The sequence below is a fragment of the Pseudopodoces humilis genome, chromosome 11, assembly GCF_049639895.1.
Source record: "Pseudopodoces humilis isolate 2021_Gansu_Grassland_sample_001 chromosome 11, ASM4963989v1, whole genome shotgun sequence".
In the NCBI taxonomy this organism is placed as follows: domain Eukaryota; kingdom Metazoa; phylum Chordata; class Aves; order Passeriformes; family Paridae; genus Pseudopodoces; species Pseudopodoces humilis.
This window is the reverse complement of record NC_142210.1, coordinates 5561091-5582974: the sequence shown is the minus strand read 5'-3', so window position 1 is coordinate 5582974 and position 21884 is coordinate 5561091. Positions and strand designations below refer to the sequence as shown.

Sequence of the window (21884 nt, the reverse complement as noted above, 5' to 3'; positions counted from 1 at the left end):
TGGTCTTTTTAAAAAGTGGGATATTCTGTTGCCTTCTGCCTTTTTATTTTTCCTTTTTATTCTACTGTTAATTCCCTGGCTTTCTAGAGTGTGTCTTCCTCATTTCTAGGTTGCTTTCTGACTAAAATGTTTTGGCTTCTTTATATTCTTATCCCCTAGATGTTTATTAATTCTTTAGTCTGTGACAGTGCATTAAGATAATGCTTTTAGATTATTTACAGCACAGTTTAGGGTACAGCTTTGCCTCTGGATCCTCAGTTACTTGTTAATTTGCAGTTTTATTGAGATTGATTTTTGAACTCATAGCATTAAGAAATGCATTTAAGGCACAAAACACAACCACCTAAAAGAGAGTGGGAGCTTTTACTGGGGAAAACACAAAAACCTTTCTTTTGTACTGCACTTGTGAGCAGTGTGGCTTCATCAACAGGTTGTGTTGCTTAAGAAGGGATTACTCCAGTGGCTGTTGTGGTGCAAGAAAAATCACAAAATGCTGACTTCTTTTTTTTCCCCTCTCCAGTGTTTTGGTTACACACACAGATGCAGTAAAGATTTCAGATTTTGGTACATCTAAAGAGCTCAGCGATAAAAGTACCAAAATGTCCTTTGCGGGGACAGTGGCGTGGATGGCCCCGGAGGTGATACGGAACGAGCCTGTCTCCGAGAAGGTGGACATCTGGTGAGTCGTGTTCATGGGCAAGAACCTTCACCTTCTGTTCAGTCCCTTGGTTTCCCAACACTTCTTTCCTCGTCCTGTGCCTGAGCATGGTTTGCTCTGTGGTGGGCTATTCCTTTTTCCTTCTGCCTGGTGCCCTGAGCTTTGGTGGGCTCTGGTGGAAAGGGAAATGACACAGGTGTGCTGGCTGGGTGCTGACCTGCAGCTTCCAGCTAAAGATCAGTTCAGACAGTCTGTGTCTGGCAGGAAGCAAATGCAGAAATTGTTCTCTGTGTCGTTATTCAGCTGAGAATTTTCTCCTAGTGCTGTGCTCAGGGCCCCCTCAGCAGCCTCCACAGCCAGGGTGGTTTTCCATCACTTCTGGCCCTCTTCAGGGCCATGCTGGGCCTGTGAGGAGTTCCCTGCTCTGCTCCCCACACCCTTGTGCTTCCTGCACACCAGGCTGGTTGTTGTAGGGGCAGCCCCAGGATTACAGTCCAGTGAATCCAGTCCCAGATCCAAGAGGGAGGAAACCAGGATAGGTTGTAAGAGTTTTGGAACCGGTTTCTATCGATGTGGAACATCTCTGTGTCCAAAGGAACACAAGGAATGGTTCAGTCTCTGTACTTTTAAAAATGCTTGAGAGGGCTCGGCCTTGGAGTTCCTTTGGGAAGCCTCTCCACAGGTTTCAGAGCCCTCAAGGGAATTGCATCTCTGTTTCTGCCTCATTATTTCTGCATATTCAATGTCAGTAGCCAGGACAAATGCCCTTGTCCTTGCTTTACAGACAGGAGGGATCTTGCTTCCTGTGGTTTTTCAGCTTCAGATGCTGTCCCTTCCCTGGCAGGGCAGGGAGCTGCCGGACAAAGCCGCGGGTGGTCCAGGGTGCAGTGGAGTCAGGAGCTGCTGCTGGAGGTCTGGCTCGGGCCTGGGCTTGGCCTGAAGGGCAAGATTTCCTGCAGGGAAGGTGGTGTTATCTGTGGTGTCCAGCTGCTCTTGTGCCTGTGGTGTCCTCTGTGTTTATTTTAGGTGTCCAGGTCACAGCACAGCCAGCTCCTCTGGGAGGAGCACTTGGGGTTTTTTGGAAAGGGAACACACCCAGCATTTGTCTGCTGAACCCCTCCCTTTGAATCGCAGGACTGTGAGGACGAGTGGTGCTGGATTTCCACCCTTGGCTTTCTGTCCTTTAGAGTGGTTTATGTTCAGGGATATTTCACAGAATGTCCTGTCCAATGAACCCTTTGCTCCTTCCCTCAGTGACTTGGAGGTCTTGCTTTTTAGTGTCAGTTCCTCTGGAGTTCATAACAGTGGTGATTGCTCAGACTCTCCCTTGCCATCCATTCCTCCTTCAAGATGAATAAAAATGATGTTCATGAATGCTGCCAACAAATGAGAACAGTTCCTGAGCTGCTTATATGTCTGCTCTCTCTCACCCTAACAGCATGCAGAAAAATAAATCTATAATCTTATCAGGAGTCTTGGAAATCCTTTGTCAGTTCTTAGTCACAACAAATATGAAACCAGATGAGCTTTCCATGGTAGTTTGTCCAACCTTCTGGATCCCTGCTTTCCTGCAGCCCACAAAAAAGGATTTTGAGGCAAGAAATATTCAAATTCTGCTTGTTTGTTGCTTTTTTTTTTCTTTGCACATGACTTGAAGTCAATGGGCTTTAGAAGTGAAGTGTTTTTCACATGAAGTTGTTTCCTGACTGATGGTTGTTCAGACCTGGTAGTTTGTCCCTTAGAAATTCTTCTGTACTGAATAAAAGCACTGGATTACTGGTACAAGCCAGAGGGACCCTTCTCCCTTTCACCTGGCTGTAGTCTCCAGCTTAGGAGGGTCGGTGTCCCACAGGAGAATGGGACAGTGGGGGTAAGGTGGTGTGTATGGCTTGGAAATGGAGATGGTTGTGGGCTGTGTCACAGCCCAGTTGTTGATGTGCAGTAACACTGGTGGTGGTTCTCAGCAGCATTTTGTTTACCTCTGTACTGACTGGTTTGGTGTTTCTTTGGTGCTTTATCAGGTGATGATTGTATACAAAACAAATGTTTGCTGTTAAAAATTAAGGTTTTGGCTCTTTCTGGTAACTTCACTAAGGACGAGAAGCAAAGTGAGTTTTCTTACCTACATCTTTTGGATCCTGTAGGAGGTTCTTTCCCTGACTGAGTTCTCTTAATTAATTATTTTTTGCTCTATTCTTCCTTTCTTCAGAACAAAAGGAATATCAGATGAGACCTCATGTGCTTTTGGTACTGACAGTTATGCAAGTAGCATTTGTTTCCTAATTTCTGTGTTGCAGTAGTTGTAGTGCTGAGTCTCAAACCTTGAAACTCCTACCTGGGACTACAGGTAACAGCAGAGGGAGCCTTTGGTTAGGGAAAAGAAAAGAAAACCAGTTAAATGAAATGTAAAAAAGCCACAAAACCTTTGTTGTGTTGTCCCTGTAAGACACTTGTCAGTCTGTGCAGTTGTCAATCATCTGTTCTTACCAGCAAGAACAGTCCAAAGTCTATCTGAGAGTAGACTTCGGAGTCTTTTCATTTAACAGGAGCAAGACTTAATCTGTACAGAAAATGTGCTTTCAGGATCTTTAAAATCTCACCAAGAAGCAGGAAAGGGTGGGTGAAAACCAGTGTGGTTTTGTGCTCAGCTCAGTGCTGGAGCAGAGGAGTTACCTGGTGTGTTAAAAAACACTGTTGCACCTACTTGCAGTTTTGGACCAGACATTCCTATTTCCCTGTTTTGCCCAACAAACTGTTTTTTGAAGCCCCAGATGTTTCTGTTAGCAGCTTCTGTGTGAACTCGATTTCTCCTGGTTTATTTCTTCATCAGGTCATTTGGGGTGGTTTTGTGGGAACTGCTCACGGGAGAGATTCCTTACAAGGACGTGGACTCTTCGGCCATCATTTGGGGAGTGGGCAGCAACAGCCTCCACCTTCCTGTCCCTTCCACCTGCCCAGATGGCTTCAAAATCCTCATGAAGCAAACCTGGTAAGAGCCTGCACCCAATACAGCATAAATCTAGGGCTGGCTCCCAGCAAAACCCATGAAAGTCAGGGTGGGAATTTGGAGCCCAGAGCAGAGGGCTCTTAGATACTCTCACACTTGTCCTGAGAACAAGTTTTAACATTTTGGATTCTGCTTCCTTGTGGCAGCAGGCCTGGACCCCAGGACATCTTCAGGAGCCTTCACAGAGGGTGTTGGTTTGCTGTAGCAAAGTAGGGGATAAAAAGTGGCTCTGTGGGAAGAGGAAAGGAGCTGGAAAGAAAATAGGGGTAAAATTCCTTGAGGCCACATCCAGAGTGAAGGAAACTGATTTTTTCACTCAGAAAAACGCTTGTAAGCAACTGGCTTTTGGACTGGACGAAGAGAAAAACGACCTTTCTGTCTGGAGCACAGATTTTCCAGGTTCAGATATGGAAAATGCTTTCAGCTTCCTCTGTGTACCAGATTAGAATTGAAATTCTTTGTCTTGGGTTTCACATTGATGCTTTGTCTTTGTAATTACATCTTGACACAGTGTAAAGGATCTTCCAGCATTTTCCCACTCCGTGGGTTTTACCAGCCATCCTCCCCATGGCACAAAGGAGACAACAGGCCAGAGCACATGTGGATCTTTCCCAGTGGCTGTTTACCCTGAGCTGCAGCAGGAGGGCTGTGGCAGCTTGTGCACCTCGGTACAACAGAGCACCTGCAAACACTTGTATCCCCACCTAGTGGAAGGAGGTGGTTGTCAGGGGAGAGGAAGCTCAAGAAGCTGCTCTTGCTCTCTGCAAGATGGATTCAGTCCTGAAACTCAAGTGCTGGTCCTTTTTCTCAAAAATGCAAACGTTTTTGTATTTTTCTGTGATCTTTGGGGCTGTTCAGTGCATTGCAGTACTCAGGCATGTGCTGTGTGACAACTCAGACCTTTTGTGCTTAGAAGCACCCTGAATGCATGTTTTCATTTCTACTAGATCTAGTCTTCCCATTACAAAATTTGGAAATTAATGGGACAACAAACCAAAGTATGTTTCTTCTTGACAAGTTAGGATAGAAACTGACACTGTTGCTATCTTTCACCTTGTAGTTACATTTTCTGGTCTTAAACATTTTGCACCTCTTTTGTTTCTTCAGAGTGGGTCACCACAAACCGCTTCTAGCACAATTAAATTGTATTCAGCAAAAGAGAAAACGAGAAAAGCTCCTTTGCTCTAACCTGTCAGCTGCTTGTTTCAGAGAATAGGATCTAGTAAAACCTTTCAGAAGGGCAGGAGAGGCTGGCAGTGCCCATCCCTCACCTCACCCCTGGCTGTTTCTGTTTCATTTCAGGCAGAGCAAGCCCCGGAACCGCCCGTCCTTCCGCCAGACACTGATGCACTTGGACATCGCCTCTGCTGATGTGCTGGCTACTCCTCAGGAAACCTACTTCAAATCCCAGGTAACTGGGGAAAGGCTGTAGCCTGTGAGTGCTGGAATTAGCTACAAGGATTTGATTTTGGAGGGCACATTGAGTAGAGAAAATCTGGATCCATGATTTCAGTTTTATTCTTGGGGAGGAGCAACCTGATGGATATTTGAAAATGTTTTACCCAAACTTTTCCAAGCTGAGACTTCTGGTGCAGGAACCAGGGCTTCAAGGGGCAAATAGAGTATCACTCTAGCCAGGCATCATCATGGAGCTTACAAAATGATTAGTCTTTCTACTTATTTTCACCACCAAAATGAAAGAAAATGTTCTCTTAGGACAAGAAGAGCTCTAGGAATTAAAAAAATTATTTCTTAGAAAATGCAGATATGTTTTAAATTCTCTGGAGCACAAAATTGTAAATACCATTTGAAAATGCTGGCACTACATGTGCTGCAGTGTTGTTACCCAAAATAATTCAGCTAACAAAAATACATTCTCAACCCAAAGCTGTAATTTTCTGCAGACTTGAAGAACATTGCCCAAGAGTTTTTCTGTGGTGCACCTACAGATCCCAATTCTTTGTAAATAGCTAAAAGTAAATTGCTTTCCTAGGCTGAATGGAGAGAAGAAGTGAAGAAACATTTTGAGAAAATTAAAAGTGAAGGAACTTGTATCCACCGGCTGGATGAAGAATTGATTCGCCGTCGAAGAGAAGAGCTGAGGTGTGTTCACAGTCTTCTGTGTTTACGGTTCACTTTTCCCATCCAGCCTTCCCTTCCCAGCTAAATGAGCCCTCAGCTTCTCCTCACAGGGCCTCCTGCTCCAGGCCCTGACGCTTTTTATTCTCCTCTTGTACTGAGGTTCCCAAAACAGGACCCAGTATTCCTGGTGGTATAAATTTGGGCAGCCTAAATTTCGTGTGAACCCAGAAACCAAAATTCCCATGGGCATGGCCTAGGCCATGAGCACTGCTCAGCTGATGGGAAGCTGGAAAGAAGCAGTGAGAACTGTCGCTGTTCTTGGGCAGTCTCAACAGTTTGCTCCAGACAAGGTGGCAGAGGCTTGTGTGTTTCCCAGGGAATATTTGTGCCTGAGAGTTGGTGTTTGTGATAACTGCACTGAAGCAGATACATTCATCTCTGTGGGAAATCCATCCTGGGGTTGGCTGTGAGCTTTCTCTGCCCTGATACTTTCTTTGGGTTAGTTATTCCAGAGGAGTGAACATACTTCATATGAACAGCCCACTGAAATGCATTTTGAACATTAAACCAATTTAAAAATGAAAGCAGAAGGTTTATTTAAAGAAGGAAAAGTGTTTCCTCTGGTGATACAGATTTGCAAATACGGTTGACAGAGAAACATAAAACTCTAAGAAGCAGTTCTGTATCAAACCAATTACCTTGGCTGGGTAATTTGATGCAGTAGTTGTTCAGTGTTCCCTGTCTCCAGGGAGCTTTGGGTGGCCATGTCTTTCAGCTGGAGCTGTGGGGACACCCTGCTGATAATGAAATGCAGACACATGACTTTCCTGTTTCTGTAGAGGCTGGTTTAGCCCCTTCTCTGTGCAAACAGGCTGATCAGGGCTTGGCCAGAGGGCTTCTGGGTGTGTGTGAGGCATTAGCAGCTCTTCTAGGGAGGAGTGTTGCCACTCTTTCAGGGCTGTTGAACGCTTTCTAAACCATTTATTGCTGTGTCAGGCTCTAATCAATCATCATTCACTGTTAGCTGTATCTGGGATTCTGTGCGGCACAGCTGACAAATTTGACTTTCAAAAGGCCTTTTCCTAAAGCACCTGTACTTTGCCTTTCTCTTCTCTTGGTCCATGGAAGTCAGACTGCAATAAAGCCTTTTCTGCCTTTCAGACATGCATTAGATATCCGTGAGCACTATGAGAGGAAGCTGGAGCGAGCCAATAACCTGTACATGGAGCTCAGTGCTATCATGCTGCAGCTGGAGGTGCGGGAGAAGGAGCTCATCAAGTACGTGTCTGGGATTGGTGATATGCATGTGTCAGTTTGCACACAGCAGAGCACAAACAGTGCTTCATTTCTAAACTGGATAGTGGCACTTGTAGATTTAGTGTCCCCTGACAAACTACAAAGGTTAGGTAATTGCTGTTGAGCAGGGAGAGAGGTCCCTTCAGAGTGAATTCCTGCAGACCACTGTCAGTGGTTACTGACTTGGAGAAAGGCACCTTCCCATTTGGTGCTGGCATCCTTTGGCCCATGTGTGAAGGGAATGGCAGTGCTGCTCGTGGACTGTTTGCCAGGGCCTTGTCCCTGCTGCATGATGGCTGCAGAAGGAATTTAGAAGTGTCTGTGCCCTTTCCCAGCAGAGCAGTTGGGCATGCAGCGTTTTCCTTGTAGAGCCAGTTCCTGTCCAGTGAGAGCAGCACGTGGAGAGACAAACAATTGATGTGGTTTTCTTTTTTTGTCTTTCCCTGATGTTTCAGGAGGGAACAAGCGGTGGAAAAGAAATACCCTGGGACTTACAAACGCCACCCAGTCAGACCAATAATCCACCCCAACACAGTGGAGAAGTTGATGAAGAGGAAAGGGGTCTCCCATAAACCAGGCAGCCAGACCAAACGGTGAGAAGTAACAACCCAGTCCTGTGCCAGAGCCAGTGGTAGATCCCCACTGGGCAGTTCCTTCCCTTTGAGCCTGATGAAATGCAGGGTACAAAGGGGTTTCTTGAGCCTGGTCTGATCCTCAGAACCATAATTGTTTAATTATCTTAAGGTGAAAGGGATGAATTCTGCCATCCCTACCACCTGGGCAGCTCTCTGGAACTACAGAATCACGGAAAGTGTTGGTTGAATGAATGAATTGTTGGTCCATGTGATTTTTGAGCAGATGATGGTGCTTGGACAGGAGGTATCTCTTGTGTTTTCTCAAATTCCTAACTGTCCAAGATCATCCTTTACTTGTATGGGAATAAGCAGGGCAAGGGATTGTGGAAATCAGGCAGGCCTCAGGAAGGATGTATTCATTGTTGAGGAATTAATTTGGGATTTGAGATTTGGGAATTCATGCTGTCCTTTCAGTTATTTCTCTTCTGCATGACTTTGAGATAGGGAGATTATTTTTTTTCTAGAGGAGTTGTCTTAGTCTTTACATTTTTGGGGATTTCCAGGAGTTAGTCCTGATTACCAGTGAATAATCACTTCTGAATTAATATCCCCACATGGCTCTTAGATGAGCAGCCTGATCACCACCATTGTACATGCACAGAGTGAGAGCCATGCTCTACCTCAAGGTCCTGTGAGGGAGCTATTTTGGGAGAGAACATCAAAATAAGAGCGGAAAAAGAGAGCGTGTGACAGCTCTTGGAAAAAGCAGCAAGATGGGAGTGTAGAGCAGGGTGGGCTGAATGGAAATGGCATTGAGTAGAGAGAATCACAGGGACCAAAATGCAGGAGTCAAGCAGCTGAAGGGGAGGGCAGCCTGTAGATTTTAGGAAGCAAGCGAATGTGGTTTTGGCTCCAGCTGCCTCTTCATCCTGGCCCTGGGCTGGTGTCACTTCTTTGTGGCTTGACATATAGCTTCTTCTCCCTGTCACCCAGGCCAGATCTGCTGAAGTCAGAGGGCATACCCAGCACAGAAGCAGCATCCAATGGTTCCCCAGTCTCAGGAAGTCCCAAGATGTCAACCCTGAGTGGTAAAAGCCGGTACCGCAGCAAGCCCCGGCACCGCCGGGGGAACAGCAAAGGCAGCTACAATGAATTTGCAGGGATCTTGAAGAACCAGCCAGTGCAAGACGATGCCCCCCAGCCTGGTCCTCCCCACCCTCCCCACACCCCCGGAGTGCCACAGCAGCCCAGCCACGGGCCCCACGGGCAGCACTCGCGGCTGCACGCCCACGGGCAGGACATCGCCACCTGCGCCAACAACCTGCGGTACTTCGGCCCCGCGGCCGCGCTGCGCAGCCCCCTCAGCAACCACTCCCAGCGCCGCATGTCCGGCTCCAGCCCCGACCTCATCTCCACCGCCATGGAGGCTGACTGCCGCCGCGGCCTGGACAGCAAGGACAGCACGGCCGAGCGCTGGGAGTGCTGCCAGGCCGATGCCTACGACCCCTGCCTGCAGTGCAGGGATGAGGACAGTGGCCAGGCACAGATGGCGTCTGTGGAACCAGGGGGGAGCCGCCCCCACTCCCCAGCATCCGCGTCCCTCTACGAGAGTGCGCAGTTCATGGAGAAGCTGGAGGAGCAGGGCACGGCGGCGTCCACCCTGGGCACTCCCCAGCACTTGGCTTCCTCAGGGCTGCCCTGCAAAGCAAGATCCCTCCAAAAGGTAAGGACAGAGCACTGGGCTTTGAAGATGTGGTTTTGGTAGGGCCTGGTTCTGTTATGTGCAGTTTCGCATTGGTTTGAATTGCAACTTGTTCTGCTGAATTTTTGATGTTGAAACAGTCTCAAAATGCTTTGAAGCCTTTCTCCAAAGGAAGGGATAAATGTGTTATTTAAATTGTTCTGTAATATTGCGTGAGAGTTTCCTTGAGAATCTGTGGTGCTGCTGTGTCTCAGGGCAAAGATGCAACATTTGCCGTGGTCTTGAGGACATCCCTTTTGCTGCACTTGCTGGAAATTGTTCCCCTGCACTGAAAGTCATAGCTCTCCCGTATTTTGTGAAGATTTTGCGAGAGTAAAAACGAGGTTATGGCACAGTTGTACAGAAGTAGCTCTTTGTTCCTCCTGCTTCCATCCAAGTGGTGAGAGAAGTCTGAGTTTAAAGAGCATGAAAACTGGGCCTGGCTGGAAAAGTCAAGGAGAATAGCATAATTACCAGACCAAGAGTGTGGTTTGGCCCCAGCGTGAAGGCAGTAGGACCTTGTAAAACAAGGGGATGGGATGAGATAAAGGCTTAATCTGAATGAGGGGCTCACAGGTTGGATAGGATAGAAGGAGGCTGTAAAAAAAAACAGTGTGGGGGTAGATTTGAATGGGAAAAGGAAAATAAAAGGCTCTGTGCTCACTGAGGTATGAAACAAATCCCAAGTTCTCCTAGCTAGTGAAACCCATGGCAAAGGCTGTGTCATCCTCCATCCTGCTCTATTGATGGGCTGTGGTAGAAGAGGGTAAACCCAAGAGCACCAAATCTGCTCCATAATTTATGTGGCTTTCTATGTGATGCTAATTACTTTATTTGCTTCAATGAGAATCTGGAATGTTCTGTACTCCATACCTGCTAAAATACTCCAGTGTATTTCCTAGTCAGTCACGCCAGATTTGGGAATAGCAGCCTTGAGGCTGCCTGAAACAGCCCCTGGTAGACAATATCTGAGTCAGCATTCCTGACACATAGACTATTTTCTGGTCTAGATTCTTGCATCCTGTAGATTTTTGCACTGTTTTGCAGTGACTTTGTCCTGGAAGACCAAAGGTCAGCCGTGTTTGAACTTCCCCAGACATTACACCTTTTTGTCCTTGTTTTCTGCCAGAGCGGGGATGAGTCGTCAGAAGAGGAGGAGGGCGAAGTTGACAGTGAAGTGGAGTTTCCTCGTAGACAAAGGTAAAAGGTGAATTCACTCTAATCTCTCTTTGGTGGGACAAAACTGAGAATTCTCATAACAGCTGCACACCAGCATTGAAACTGGTGAAGGTGCTGGCAAAAGAACGGAATTCGGTGTGTCCCATCCACCCTCAGCTGATCCCTCATGTCCACTTGCTGTTTCAGCCCATCCTGAGATGTTCTCTCTGGCACAGCTTTCCTGCTGCAGGCTGTTTGCACTTGATAACATTATTCTGCCTCTAAATGAGCTGCTGCATCTGTTTCACCAGGATCAGACTTGGTGGATATGGGAACCCTTTGTGGGCTACTCCCAGTGTTGCTTATTGATTGTTTCTACAGTGGGGAAAACTCCAGCCCAGCACCTTTGTAGCTGGATTCAGATAAGATTGCAGAGCTAAGTGACAACAGCAGATCAAATTTGATGGTGCTGCCTGTAAAATAAGACTTAGGGGGAGTGTTCCTACTAAAGCCTGGGGAACAGCAGGATTTGCAGTCCTGTGCTCAGGAAAGACATCATGGACTTGGTGCTGTAGCTTCATGAAAGTGGCTGCTTGAAGTGCAGGAGTGATCCGGTAGGCAAACAGGTTGAAGGTTTGATTCAAAGGAGCAGAGAAGAAGATAAAATCTTGTCTCCTGTTGTGTGCATCCACAGCACACCTGAAGTTTAAATCCTAATGCCCCCTTCATTGCCTCAGCACAAAAACCACAGTAAAGTTTGGAAGTTTGGAAAGGTACTGACAAGTGTGACAAGAGTAGTTAGGGATGGTTTCTGTAGAAGAAGAGATTAAACATGTGAAATGTTTCTCTAGCAGGAGGAGAGGCAACACCAGAGGTGCATGAAATTCTAATTTATGTGGAGAAAATAGACAAGGAATGATTCTTCACATTCATGTTAGGGGCAGCCAGTGAAGCAAATGGGACTTTAAAATGAACAAAAGGAAGCACTTTTTCCATCCAGAACATTTTCAGATGTGGAGCTCATTGTCAAGGTGTGCTGTGGAAATCAGACCATGAAGAGCTGTAAGTGCAGAATTTCTGGAGTGTGGATCCGTAAGCAACTGTTAGCATTGTGTTCTGGGTTTGAGCTTCTGCTTGGAAGTCAGATCTGCTGAATGGTACAAGCCAGGAAGAGGTGCCAGGAGAAAGCAGGCTCTGTCTGTATACCCTGTTCTTATACTTCTCCCAGATTATACCTTCCTGTCTGGGTTTGCAGGCAGAATGCTGGGCTGGATGTGTTATGTGATTCATACAGTTCCTGTGTGATGTTGTTTCCTCTGTGATTTACTAACTTGGAAGAATAGGAGGACAAATTGCCTGTTTCATGTGATGCCCAGTTGTGGGTCTCCTGGCATGTTCCCTCAACTGATGTGTTGCCTCATTGGTGTTGAATTCTGGCACAAGGCCATTTCCATGGTCAAGTAACCATGAGCTTATTTCTTGAGTGGATGGTCTTAAACCCTGCCTGGCTTTTGAGATGGCTGCCAGGTGATGCAGGTATTCCCAGGAGGGTTAGCTTGAACTCACAGAATCACTGGGTTGGAGGAGACCTTTAAGATCATGGAGTCCAACTCATGCCCTAACACCTCAACTAAACCATGGCACTGAGTGCCACATCCAGTCTTTTCTTAAACACATCCAGGGATGATGACAACCACCTCCCTGGGCACACAATTCCAGTTCTTTATCAATCTTTCCATAAAAAACTTTTTCCTAACATCCAACCTAAATTTCCCTTTGCGCAGCTTAAGACTGTGTCCTCTTGTTTCTGTCAGTTGCTGCCTGCAGAAAGAGACCAAACCCACCTGACTACAAACACCTTTCAGGGAGCTGTAGAGTGATAAGGTCACCTCTCAGTCTCCTTTTCTCCAGGCTAAACAACCCCAGCTCCCTCAGTTGTTCCTCACAGGGCTCATATTCCAAGCCCCTCACCAGCCTTGTTGCCTTCTCTGGATGTGCTCAAGCATCTCAAGGTGCTTCTTATACTGAGGGTCCAGAACTGGACACAGCACTCCAGGTGTGGCCTCACCAGTGCTGAGTACATGGAAAGAATGACCTCCCTGCTCCTGCTGGCCACACTACTCCTGATCCAGGCCAGGGGTCATTGGCCTTCTTGGCACTGCTGGCTCATGTTCAGCTGCTGTCACCAGTACCCCCAGGTCCCTTTCTGCCTGGGCACTGTCCAGCCACACCATCCCCAGCCTATAACATTGCAGGGGGTTATTGTGGCCAAAATGCAGGACTTGGCACCTGGACTTATTAAACTTCATCCTATTGGACTCTGCCCATCCATCCAACTGTTCAAGGTCTCTTTGCAGAGCCCTCCTACCTTCCAGCATATCGACACACCCTCCCAGCTTAATGTCATCCACAAATTTACTAATGATAGACTCAGTACCCTCATCCATGTCATAAATAAAAATAATAAACAGAACTCCACAGTACAGCCTTGCTTTCCTTTAGGAAAATGCACTGTCAAAGAAAAAAATGCTCCAGGGCAGATCAACTAATATAGACATATCAGACAGGGCCAAATAAGAACAGATTAATTTAAAGATGCAGGTCTTGAACTGAATCATTCAGAAGGGGTAGAATTCTGTAGCTCTGGGATGTGAAAGGCACTCCACAAGGCCTGGCGCAGTAGAGCAGTGAACACAGCATCCATGAAGTTCCTGTGGCTGTCATCCAAGATGAACACTGAACTTCTCTCCTTATTTGCAGACCCCACCGCTGCATCAGTAGCTGCCAGTCCTACTCAACCTTCAGCTCTGAGAACTTCTCCGTGTCGGATGGAGAGGAGGGGAACACAAGCGACCACTCGAACAGCCCGGATGAGCTGGCCACCAAGTTGGAGGATGAGCTGGCTGAGAAGCTGGAGGACATGTTGTCCCAGACTCCAGAGATCCCCATTGAAATCTCCACGCAGTCAGATGGGCTTTCGGACAAAGAATGTGCTGTGCGGAGGGTCAAGACTCAGATGTCTCTGGGCAAACTTTGTGCAGATGAACACAGCTGTGAGGTGAGTTGGTTATCCCCTTGTCCTTCCACTCAGTGGAAAAAAACGACATAAATGTTATGGAAAAGAATCCAAGGGCCACAAAGTTGGAACGCTGCCTAGAAAATGATGTGGTAGGTGTACTATGGCAAGGCAACTGCTGCAATACCCCATCTTCCTCCTGCTTGGCAAAAGAGTGGTTGGGGGAGAGTAGCACAAACAAAGCTGAACATAATGTGCTCTTCCAGATGAGTGTGATCTTGGGAGGCCATCAGATTTGCAGTTGCATTAAGTGGGATAAAAATAGATAATGAAATGGAATAGATATAAGCTGCCTCAGACATATCCATCAGCAGCCTTGCTGACAAAGCCAGGATGACTTTCTTCCTTTCTCTGCCTTTCAAGTCTTCAGAAGGGGTAGGGCAGAGCCTGCTGCATGATCTCCTCATAACCCTGTGTTTAAGAGTGCTCTGACCAGGTATTTCTGTCCCCTCTCTTAGGGGAGACAAGTGACCTTTGGTGGGGCAGTTGTGTGCTGTGCCCTCTCCCATGTGTGCCACTCACCTCCTCTGCAGGTGGTGACCTTTGCCTGGCTGCTGTGACAGACTGGGATGTGTGGGTGATGTGCAGTACAGGAATGGTGCTCAAATCTCCCCCTTTCCTTTTGTCTTGCAGAACCCACCACAGTTTGGAGAATCAGACTGTGACTCTTCTGAAGGGGAGTGTTCTGATGCCACAGTCAGGACCAATAAGCCCTGCAGCTCTGCTACTTGGTAATACAGATTTCCCCCAAAGCTTCCTGGTACTGGCATTTTGATTTCCCTGAGATTCCACTTCATTCCCCTTCATCACACTTTACAGGAAGAGAAGATGCTTCTCCTTCCCACCCCAGGAGTGATTTGCAATAACCCGAATCTCTGGAAAATGTCCAAATGAAATTAATTCTCTTTGAGCATTTCAATCAAGAATGGCAGGGATGTATTTTATTGAATAATCTAGTTACTGTAACATGGATATTTATTTTTTTGACATTTTAACACTTTTTACTGTAAAGAGTGGATTGTATTTATAGACACACAGACTCGTTGCAAAAAAAAAAAAATCAGAAAGCAAGCACACTACGGAGAAACATCCTGGGAGTCCTGCCTGGACAGCTTTGTGTACAGACGCGGGGGATTCTCTTGCTGCTTGCACAGGGGACCAGGCCTCGTGGCCCTGAAGATTGGAGAACAGATAAGAAAACGAAACCACTTAGTCTTATCAAATGAGGAAAAGCAGAAAAAGACCTGACTGTAGAGTCACCTGTGAACAAAGTGTTTTCAGTATAACCAGCTGGGTCATTTTTAATCAGAAGGTGGACATGTTCCTGGAGAAAACTCGTACTGAGGTGCTAACATCCAGGGTCTTCTGAGTCGATACATCCCCAGGAATGTAATGATGGGTTTTATTTTAAGGATTTTTAGTTTCTTTTTTTAATCAGCATTTTGTTGTGAGATCCTGCAAATGTATTCTAACCTCGTCCTCTTGAGAATTAGTATCAGAGCACTTCTTACCACTGTCCTTGCTTCACTCTGGGAGTGTCAACCTCCAGCTGAGCAGGGAAACCTCTCTCAGATGCAGTGTGCCGTTTCCCAGTTTACTTCCTCCTCTTACCTCCTGTCTGTTTCAGTCAGTCAAAGAAATCAATCAACTCAGTGTTGGCCGAGCAAGGACTTGAAAAGCGTGGAAAGCACATTCCACAGAGCCTGAGCACTTCTGGGGAGGACGCTGGAGACGCCTGGACTGGACCGGGAGAAGCAGCCTCTCACCTAGAGCAGCATCGAGAACCAGCAGAGGGCTGTGTGTTGAGGGGGAAGACTGGGAATCACTGGCCTGGCTTAGAGCATCAGCCCTGCTCTGTCTCCTTATTCACTGAACATTCTTGGAAGTATTAGCAGCTTCCTGCCCTTCATGGCAGGCCTTGTGCAGGGAATCCTGACACGGCCGTGGCACGGCCGTGTCTTGAGTGTGCCCCGAGGCCTCTGTGTCTCCTCTAAGCTGAAACTCTGCAGGTGCAAGTGAGGATAGTATTGGTATATGACAGGCCGAGGCATTGGCAGATGAGAAAAATTTGTTTTCTGATAGAACTCATAGTGCCTTCCCTTCAAACACTACTCTTCTAAAACAATATTGAAAGAGAACAAAACGATAGAGCACGTTCCCCCCCCTTTCCTTAGTTGATGTCCCCCTGCAAGAGCTCTCCCTCTGCCCTTCCCAGTGTGCTGGCTGGCATGGCCAGCAGAGGTGAACGGCAGGAATGGACCATGGACAGGTACTTCTGTTGCTTTGTTTGTTTACATTTTTATGTTGAAATATTGGTTTGAACTTAACTGTGGTAATTTATAGCCTCATGGCAAAGTGAAGGAAAATGTCTTACTTATACAGAGAGCAGTATTGTATGAGTTAAATTATCCCATATTTTTAAATTTTTGTAGCTGGACTACAGACAGATCTTAAGTTATGATGTTATTTTATTATTTATTATCATTTCTGTAGATCAGAAGGTTGGCTTCACCGCTAGCACAATTGTAATCTCTGTGTGTGATGTTACCTTCTCCCTGCTCGCCAGAGGGGTGGGAGCAGAGCTGGGCTCAGTGGCTGTCAGGAGTTGCTGCCTCTAGTGATCTCCAGGGCAGAGAACAGGGAGGGGTGGATGGCTGCAGTCAGGTTCCTCGTGGGCAGAGCTGCAGTTTGCTCACGCTGCTGATGGTCACCAGCCAATGGGTGGGAATGTGGGAAGGATGGTCAGGGGGTGAGGGGCTTTTGAATTGATCACAAAGCGAATAACTGTGACAAGATTCCCTGGACAGAGCATCCAAAACAACATCAGGGAGGAGGGCAGCTGCCCTGGGCAATGGGTCCATGTAGTGGATCACCCTGGCAGGACCAAACAGACTCCTGGAGAGGGAGTGACCTGCTCACCCTGCTCTGGGTAGAGGCAGAACCCTGTGAGGAGTGGAGTTTTTTCCTGGCTCCTTCCCCCTCTCTTCCCACCTTTCATTTCTCCTCCCCAATATTCTTGGTCTCTCGGCCACTGGCAGGAAGAGCTGGCAGGGCACAGATGGCTTTGCTGTTGTGGTGTGAGAGGGGGTTTGGTGCAGATGGTTACTCAGGAGGCTGGAGGTCAAGGTGTGGGAATTTAGCAGTGGAGAACTGTGTGCACATAGCACACTGTGGTGTAAAGAGAGGTGGAGAACTGCCATTGGGTGTCCTCAGCAAAGGATGCCAAGCTCTGTGCCCCTGGGGAGACTCTGCTCAGACCTGGCAGGCTCTGGGAGACCCATGGACAGCACTGGTATCCTTGGGCAGTCCCACAAACAGCCCCAAAGCAGAGCTGCCTCCAGCACAGGCGTGTCACTGTCCTCAGGGCCTCCAGCCTGTGGTGATCCAGTCCCTGACAAACAGGTTCCAGAGGGGTTTGGGTACCTGTGGTCTCTGCATAGGCTCCACCATGGGATGAAGCTCCACTGGGCTCATAGAGCTTTGGTGTTTGGGATTTTGAGACGCTTCTGGGCCAGTTGTCCTGGGTGTGTGCTGATCCCTCCCCATGCTTGCCTGGGGACATGCTGGCCTGTTCTGCAGCCTGGGCAAGCAAAGCTGCCCCCTCCAGGCTGCCACATTTAAGTCACCCCAGCCTCCCCTGCACACACGTCCCATGGCCTCGCTGTGTGTGGGCAGAGCTGGCTCAGCACCCCCACATTCCCGGGATGGTTGCTGTCAGTTCTGGGGGGGTTATGTAGGATTTTCCTTAGTGACACCTCCCTGGGATTGCACAGACACAGTCCCCACATCGCTGTATGGGCACCTCTGCTGTGGTTCCTCACACTTCCTCTCCTGGCAGGGTCTGGGGTTGAGAGGTGTAGGTGAGCCTGCTTACTCCTTGTAGTAATACCGCATTCCAGGGCCGGAGTAAACTGTGGGTTCCCTTTCCAGCATCCCGAGTACCCTGATCCAGTTCTTGTGGCTGCTGACAGCTCCTGAACACTAGCCTAGATTTTCTCCCAGAGCTGAATGTTGCCCTCCCCACTGTCGTGTTAAGTACCCATTTCATCTTGGCCCTGTCCAGTAGTGTTCATCCCCTCCTCCCTGCTCTGTGGATTCCTGAGACAAACTTGATTTTTTTTTGTATTGACCAGTGTACAGTGATGGAAACAAGAATGACTATCAAAGCAAACAATGCATGGAATAAAAAGCCAGTGTACTTCAATGCTGCAGACTGGTCTTGTGATCTGGGAATGGGTTCTCATGGACTTTGGGATGATGTCATGAGGCCTTGCTCTGGGGTCTCCCATCTGCCCCCTTCCATACCAGGAAGGTTACTTTATCCTTCAAATAGATCTCCTCATGGAGAGCAAATACCAAAATCCCAAGAGCAGTGTCATCCTGGGGTGAGGAGGGTGGTGAGGCCCTGGCACAAGTTGTTCAGAGAAGCTGTGACTACCCCTGGACCCCTGGAAGTGTCCAAGGCCAGGATGGATGGGGCTTAAAGCAATCTGGGACAGTGGCCATGACAGGGGCGAGGATGGGCTTTAGGATCCCTTCCAACCCAAACCATTCTGCGATCTTATGTTCTCCATAACTGGGACAGAGCCCACCTCTTTATTTGGAATCCTCCTAGTTATGCAGGAGCAAATGTGTGGCTTTCAAGGTGCTTTTCAAGGACAAATCTCTGCCAGTCAGGCACATTCATTCCCGTTCTTTTCCCTTTTAGTCTTTACGGGGTGTAGCAGCCACTGGCAGACCAGAGAAGCAATCTCAAGTGTTCTGACATGACTGATTCTGGCAGCTCAAATTCAGAGCATTTTGCTGCAGCGTGTGCTGGTTTTACACGGGAATCAAAGAAGAATCTTCTACAGCTCCACACTGAAACACCATTATTTTCTCAACTTGGTGCTTTTACAGCTGCACAGGAGCACATGGCTCATCATTTGAGGCCAAAAATGCTAAATCTGTCTGGAGCTGGAGGGAGCAGGGCCTGCCTGCTGCCCACAGGGTTGTGCTTGGCCAGTGATCCACAGCTGGGTTCTGGTTTGCCTTCCTTACAGGATGCCAGTACTCTTCCTTTTGCTCCCCACAGCCTCAGGCACACAGGAGACTGATTTAAATGAAACAGGCAAATTAACTGAATGTTCACAAAGCCCCTGTATCTCTCTCTCCGTGCAGGTACATGCACAGGTAAACATTCATTAAAAGTAAGAACAGACACCTCCTCTGAGGTGAGAAGAATGATTAAAAATTGCCACTGTCCTTAGTGGCACAGAGCATGCAGAATATAACCCCTGGGAACAGAGTCCTGCAGCTTTTACCCCAAAACTGGGGCACCTAAGCCATCACAAGCTCTTCCTGCCATTGAGTGTCTGAGCTTGCTTGTCCCCATCCAGCTTCAGGTGTTTCTTGCTGTATCTCTTGATAAGGGTCCCTGGAATCAGCGCTGCCACAGCCATGGCCAGCAGCTTGAGCAGTGTGTCCCAGGAGAAGATGGCATCCAGAGAGGTGATTTGGGACAGAATGGCCCCTGTCTGCACACAGATGAAATTATATGGTGTAAGGCCTGAAGGAATCAGAGCAGAAAAAAGCAGTTAGTATCCCCCATGGGAAAATTAGCTCAAATATGCCCAACACCAGACACAGAAATCACAGAATTGTAAGGGATGGAAGGACCTCTGGAGATCATCCAGTCCAACCCCCTTTGCTAAGGCAGGGTTACTCAGAGCAGGTGACACAGGAATGTGTCCAGGGGAATTTGGAATGTTTCCAGAGAAGACTCCATGCCCTCCCTCAGCAGCTGTTCCAGTGCTCTGCCACCCTCCATGGAAAATTCTTCCTCATGTTGAGGTGGAACTCAGTGTTTTAATTTACAGCCATTACACAGACACAGGGGACAGAAAGAACCAAGTGTAAAGCAGAATGTGCAGCACTGGGGACTTCTGTTTACAGAATGCTCAAGGGCAGCACAGAGGAAACAGACCAAGGGTAGAGTCCCAGCTCTGCCCTCCCTGGCTCAGAGATAGCAAGAGCACCAGTGTCACACTGTCCCCAGGCCTTACCAATAAGGACGGAGAGAAAGAATTGGGATATGGGGATGTTTAAAATGGGAGCCGAGAGGTTCAGAAACCAGTTTGGTGTCATGGGGAACAGCCTCAGGAACAACAAGAAGAAAAATAAGCAGCTCCTGTTCTCTTCTACCTGCCAAAAGAAACGTTCCACATCATTCCTGCTCCTCAAATGGCAGTAACATTCAAATGGCCAAGATACTGGAGTGAATTTTCCTTCTAACATCCCACAGCATAACATCAGTTCAGAATTGAGGGAGAGCAGCAATATTATGTATGTATGGGAGCCCAGTGGTGAGCCAGCCCTCTTCCAAGAAGGGATGGAAATGGGATCTCACCTGAACAAAAGAACAGGAAGTCAAGAGCAGAACCACCTCCAGTGTACAACACAGCATGGATGGATAGAGGCAGTTCTGGAGTACAGGGGCTTCCCAAACACTCCTTTATTTCGTATCTGCTTTTCCTTAAGATCCAGGATTTTCCTGGCAGCCCCTTTGCTAACAGGGTTGCTCCAAGAGAGCAGCCTGCTCCTAGACTGTGCCCTCAGCAGGCCTGATGCATCTCCTGCACACACTCATTTTCACTGCCACCCCAACAGCAGCCTGGCCCAGGGCCATCGCGGGTGTCAGCAGAACTGCCAGTTCTTACCTTCCCTTGCAGCAGAACCACCTTCTCAGGGAAGAAGTGGACAATGAGCTGCTTGCCAAAAGCTGCAGAGAGCAGGTAGCAGAGGGTGGCTCCCACAGATGTGAGCACTGAGCACAGCACCAGCCCCATCCATGGTCCAAAGAGTGCTCCAGCCAGGACATTCTGTGGGGACAAGACGGAGTGAGGCCTGGGGGGAACAGTGTGTCATAGAACCACAGAACTGTCAGGGTTGGAAAGGACCTCTGCAGATTATCCAGTCCAAACATCCTGCCAAGGCTGGGTCACCCAGAGCAGGTGACACAGGAACAGGTGGGTTTGGGATGTCTCCAGAGAAGGAGACTCTGTGCCCTCCCTTGGGCAGCTGTTCACAGTGCTCTGCCACCCTCTGTGGAATGAAGTTCTTACTCATATTGAGATGAAACTCGTGTGCTTTAGTTTATGGCCATTGCTCCTTGTCCTGTTGCTGGGCACCACTGAACAGAGTGGCACCATCCTCTGACACTCCTTGGAGACATTTATATGCATTAATGAGATCCCCTCTCAGTATTCTCCAGACTAACCAGGCCCAGCTCCCAGTCTCTCCTCATCAGATCTGCACCTCTTTGTGGCCTCCGCTAGACCCTCTCCTTCTTTCTCTTTTCCTGAGGAGCCCAGATCTGGACCTGGCACTCCAGCTATGCCTCACCAGGGCTGAGCAGAGGGGCAGGATCACTCCCTAACCTGCTGGGAACTCTCTTCCCGGTGCACTCCAGGATCCCACTGACCTTCCTGGCCCTCAGGGCACATCATCCACCAACACTCCCCGGTCCTTCCCAGCAGAGCTGCTCTCCAGCAGGTCAGCCCCGACCCGTACTGGTACTAAGGGTTACTTCTGCTCAGGCGGGGGCCCGGTCGGGTCCCTCCGGCTCCTCCTGCCCGATCCGTGAGTCCCCGGCCCCTCGCCCCCCCCCGCCCTCCCCGTACCAGGAGGCTGGAGCCGGGGATGGCGAAACTCTGCTTGTACAGGTACGCGCCGCAGAACAGGGCCAGCGCCGCGCCCCGGTGCTGCCGCTCGTAGTCCCGCAGCGCCTCGGCCAGATCCCGCAGCTCGTCCAGGTCCGCCGGGAACCGCAGCACCCTGCGAGGGGAGAGACACACGGGCAACGCCGGGGGAAGGGAGCGACACACGGGCAGCGCCGGCCCCCCACACCCACCTGCGCGTCTGCCCCGCACTCAGCCGCACCGACAGCAGCCACAGCGCGGCCGTGGCGGCCACGAAGACGAGCAGGAGACCAGCCGGGCGCCGCCACATCCCGGCTCAGGGCCGCCGCCGCTGCCGGACCGAGCCGAGCGAACCCGGCCCGGCCCTGCCGCCCTCAGCGCCCCGAGCCGGGTGCGCAGGCGCGGGGCGGGGCCGGGGCCGCCGTGAGGGCCGTGATGGCGGGCGTGGCCCCGAGGGATCTGCTAGGAGCTGCTGCTCCTGAGGGCTCCGAGCCGGCTCAGCCGCGCATACGCGCTTTCAACTCCCGTTTTAAACCCTCGCTTTAAGCCCTCCTTTTAAAGCCACGCTTTAAAGCCATGTGCCACCATGGTTTATTGTCGCTCCCCCAGCCC

General features: G+C 48.9%; 2 protein-coding genes across 4 annotated transcripts in view; one reads left to right on the top strand and one right to left on the bottom strand.

Annotated features, from left to right (window-relative positions):
- MAP3K13 (mitogen-activated protein kinase kinase kinase 13) overlaps positions 1-17797 on the top strand; it is a 70788-nt gene extending 52991 nt beyond the window's left edge. For all 3 annotated transcript variants that reach the window (XM_088060927.1, XM_014258305.2, XM_088060926.1), the window contains 11 exons: positions 521-679; positions 3489-3647; positions 4968-5076; positions 5659-5768; positions 6909-7025; positions 7499-7636; positions 8612-9341; positions 10489-10559; positions 13278-13575; positions 14227-14324; positions 14413-17797. In XM_088060927.1, the coding sequence (XP_087917053.1) occupies positions 521-679; positions 3489-3647; positions 4968-5076; positions 5659-5768; positions 6909-7025; positions 7499-7636; positions 8612-9341; positions 10489-10559; positions 13278-13575; positions 14227-14324; positions 14413-14449 (2026 nt within the window). In that variant the 3' untranslated portion in view covers positions 14450-17797. The remainder of the gene's footprint in view (positions 1-520; positions 680-3488; positions 3648-4967; positions 5077-5658; positions 5769-6908; positions 7026-7498; positions 7637-8611; positions 9342-10488; positions 10560-13277; positions 13576-14226; positions 14325-14412) is intronic.
- Positions 17798-18713: 916 nt separating this feature from the next.
- Positions 18714-21650, bottom strand: TMEM41A (transmembrane protein 41A). Its single transcript, XM_005529541.3, has 5 exons — positions 21485-21650; positions 21255-21408; positions 20292-20453; positions 19638-19776; positions 18714-19141 (listed from the first exon to the last, which is right to left on the bottom strand). Exons 1-5 carry the CDS (start codon positions 21580-21582, stop codon positions 18921-18923), a joined length of 774 nt encoding a protein of 257 aa, XP_005529598.1. The 5' UTR covers positions 21583-21650; the 3' UTR covers positions 18714-18920.
- Between the last annotated feature and the right edge of the window lie 234 nt (positions 21651-21884).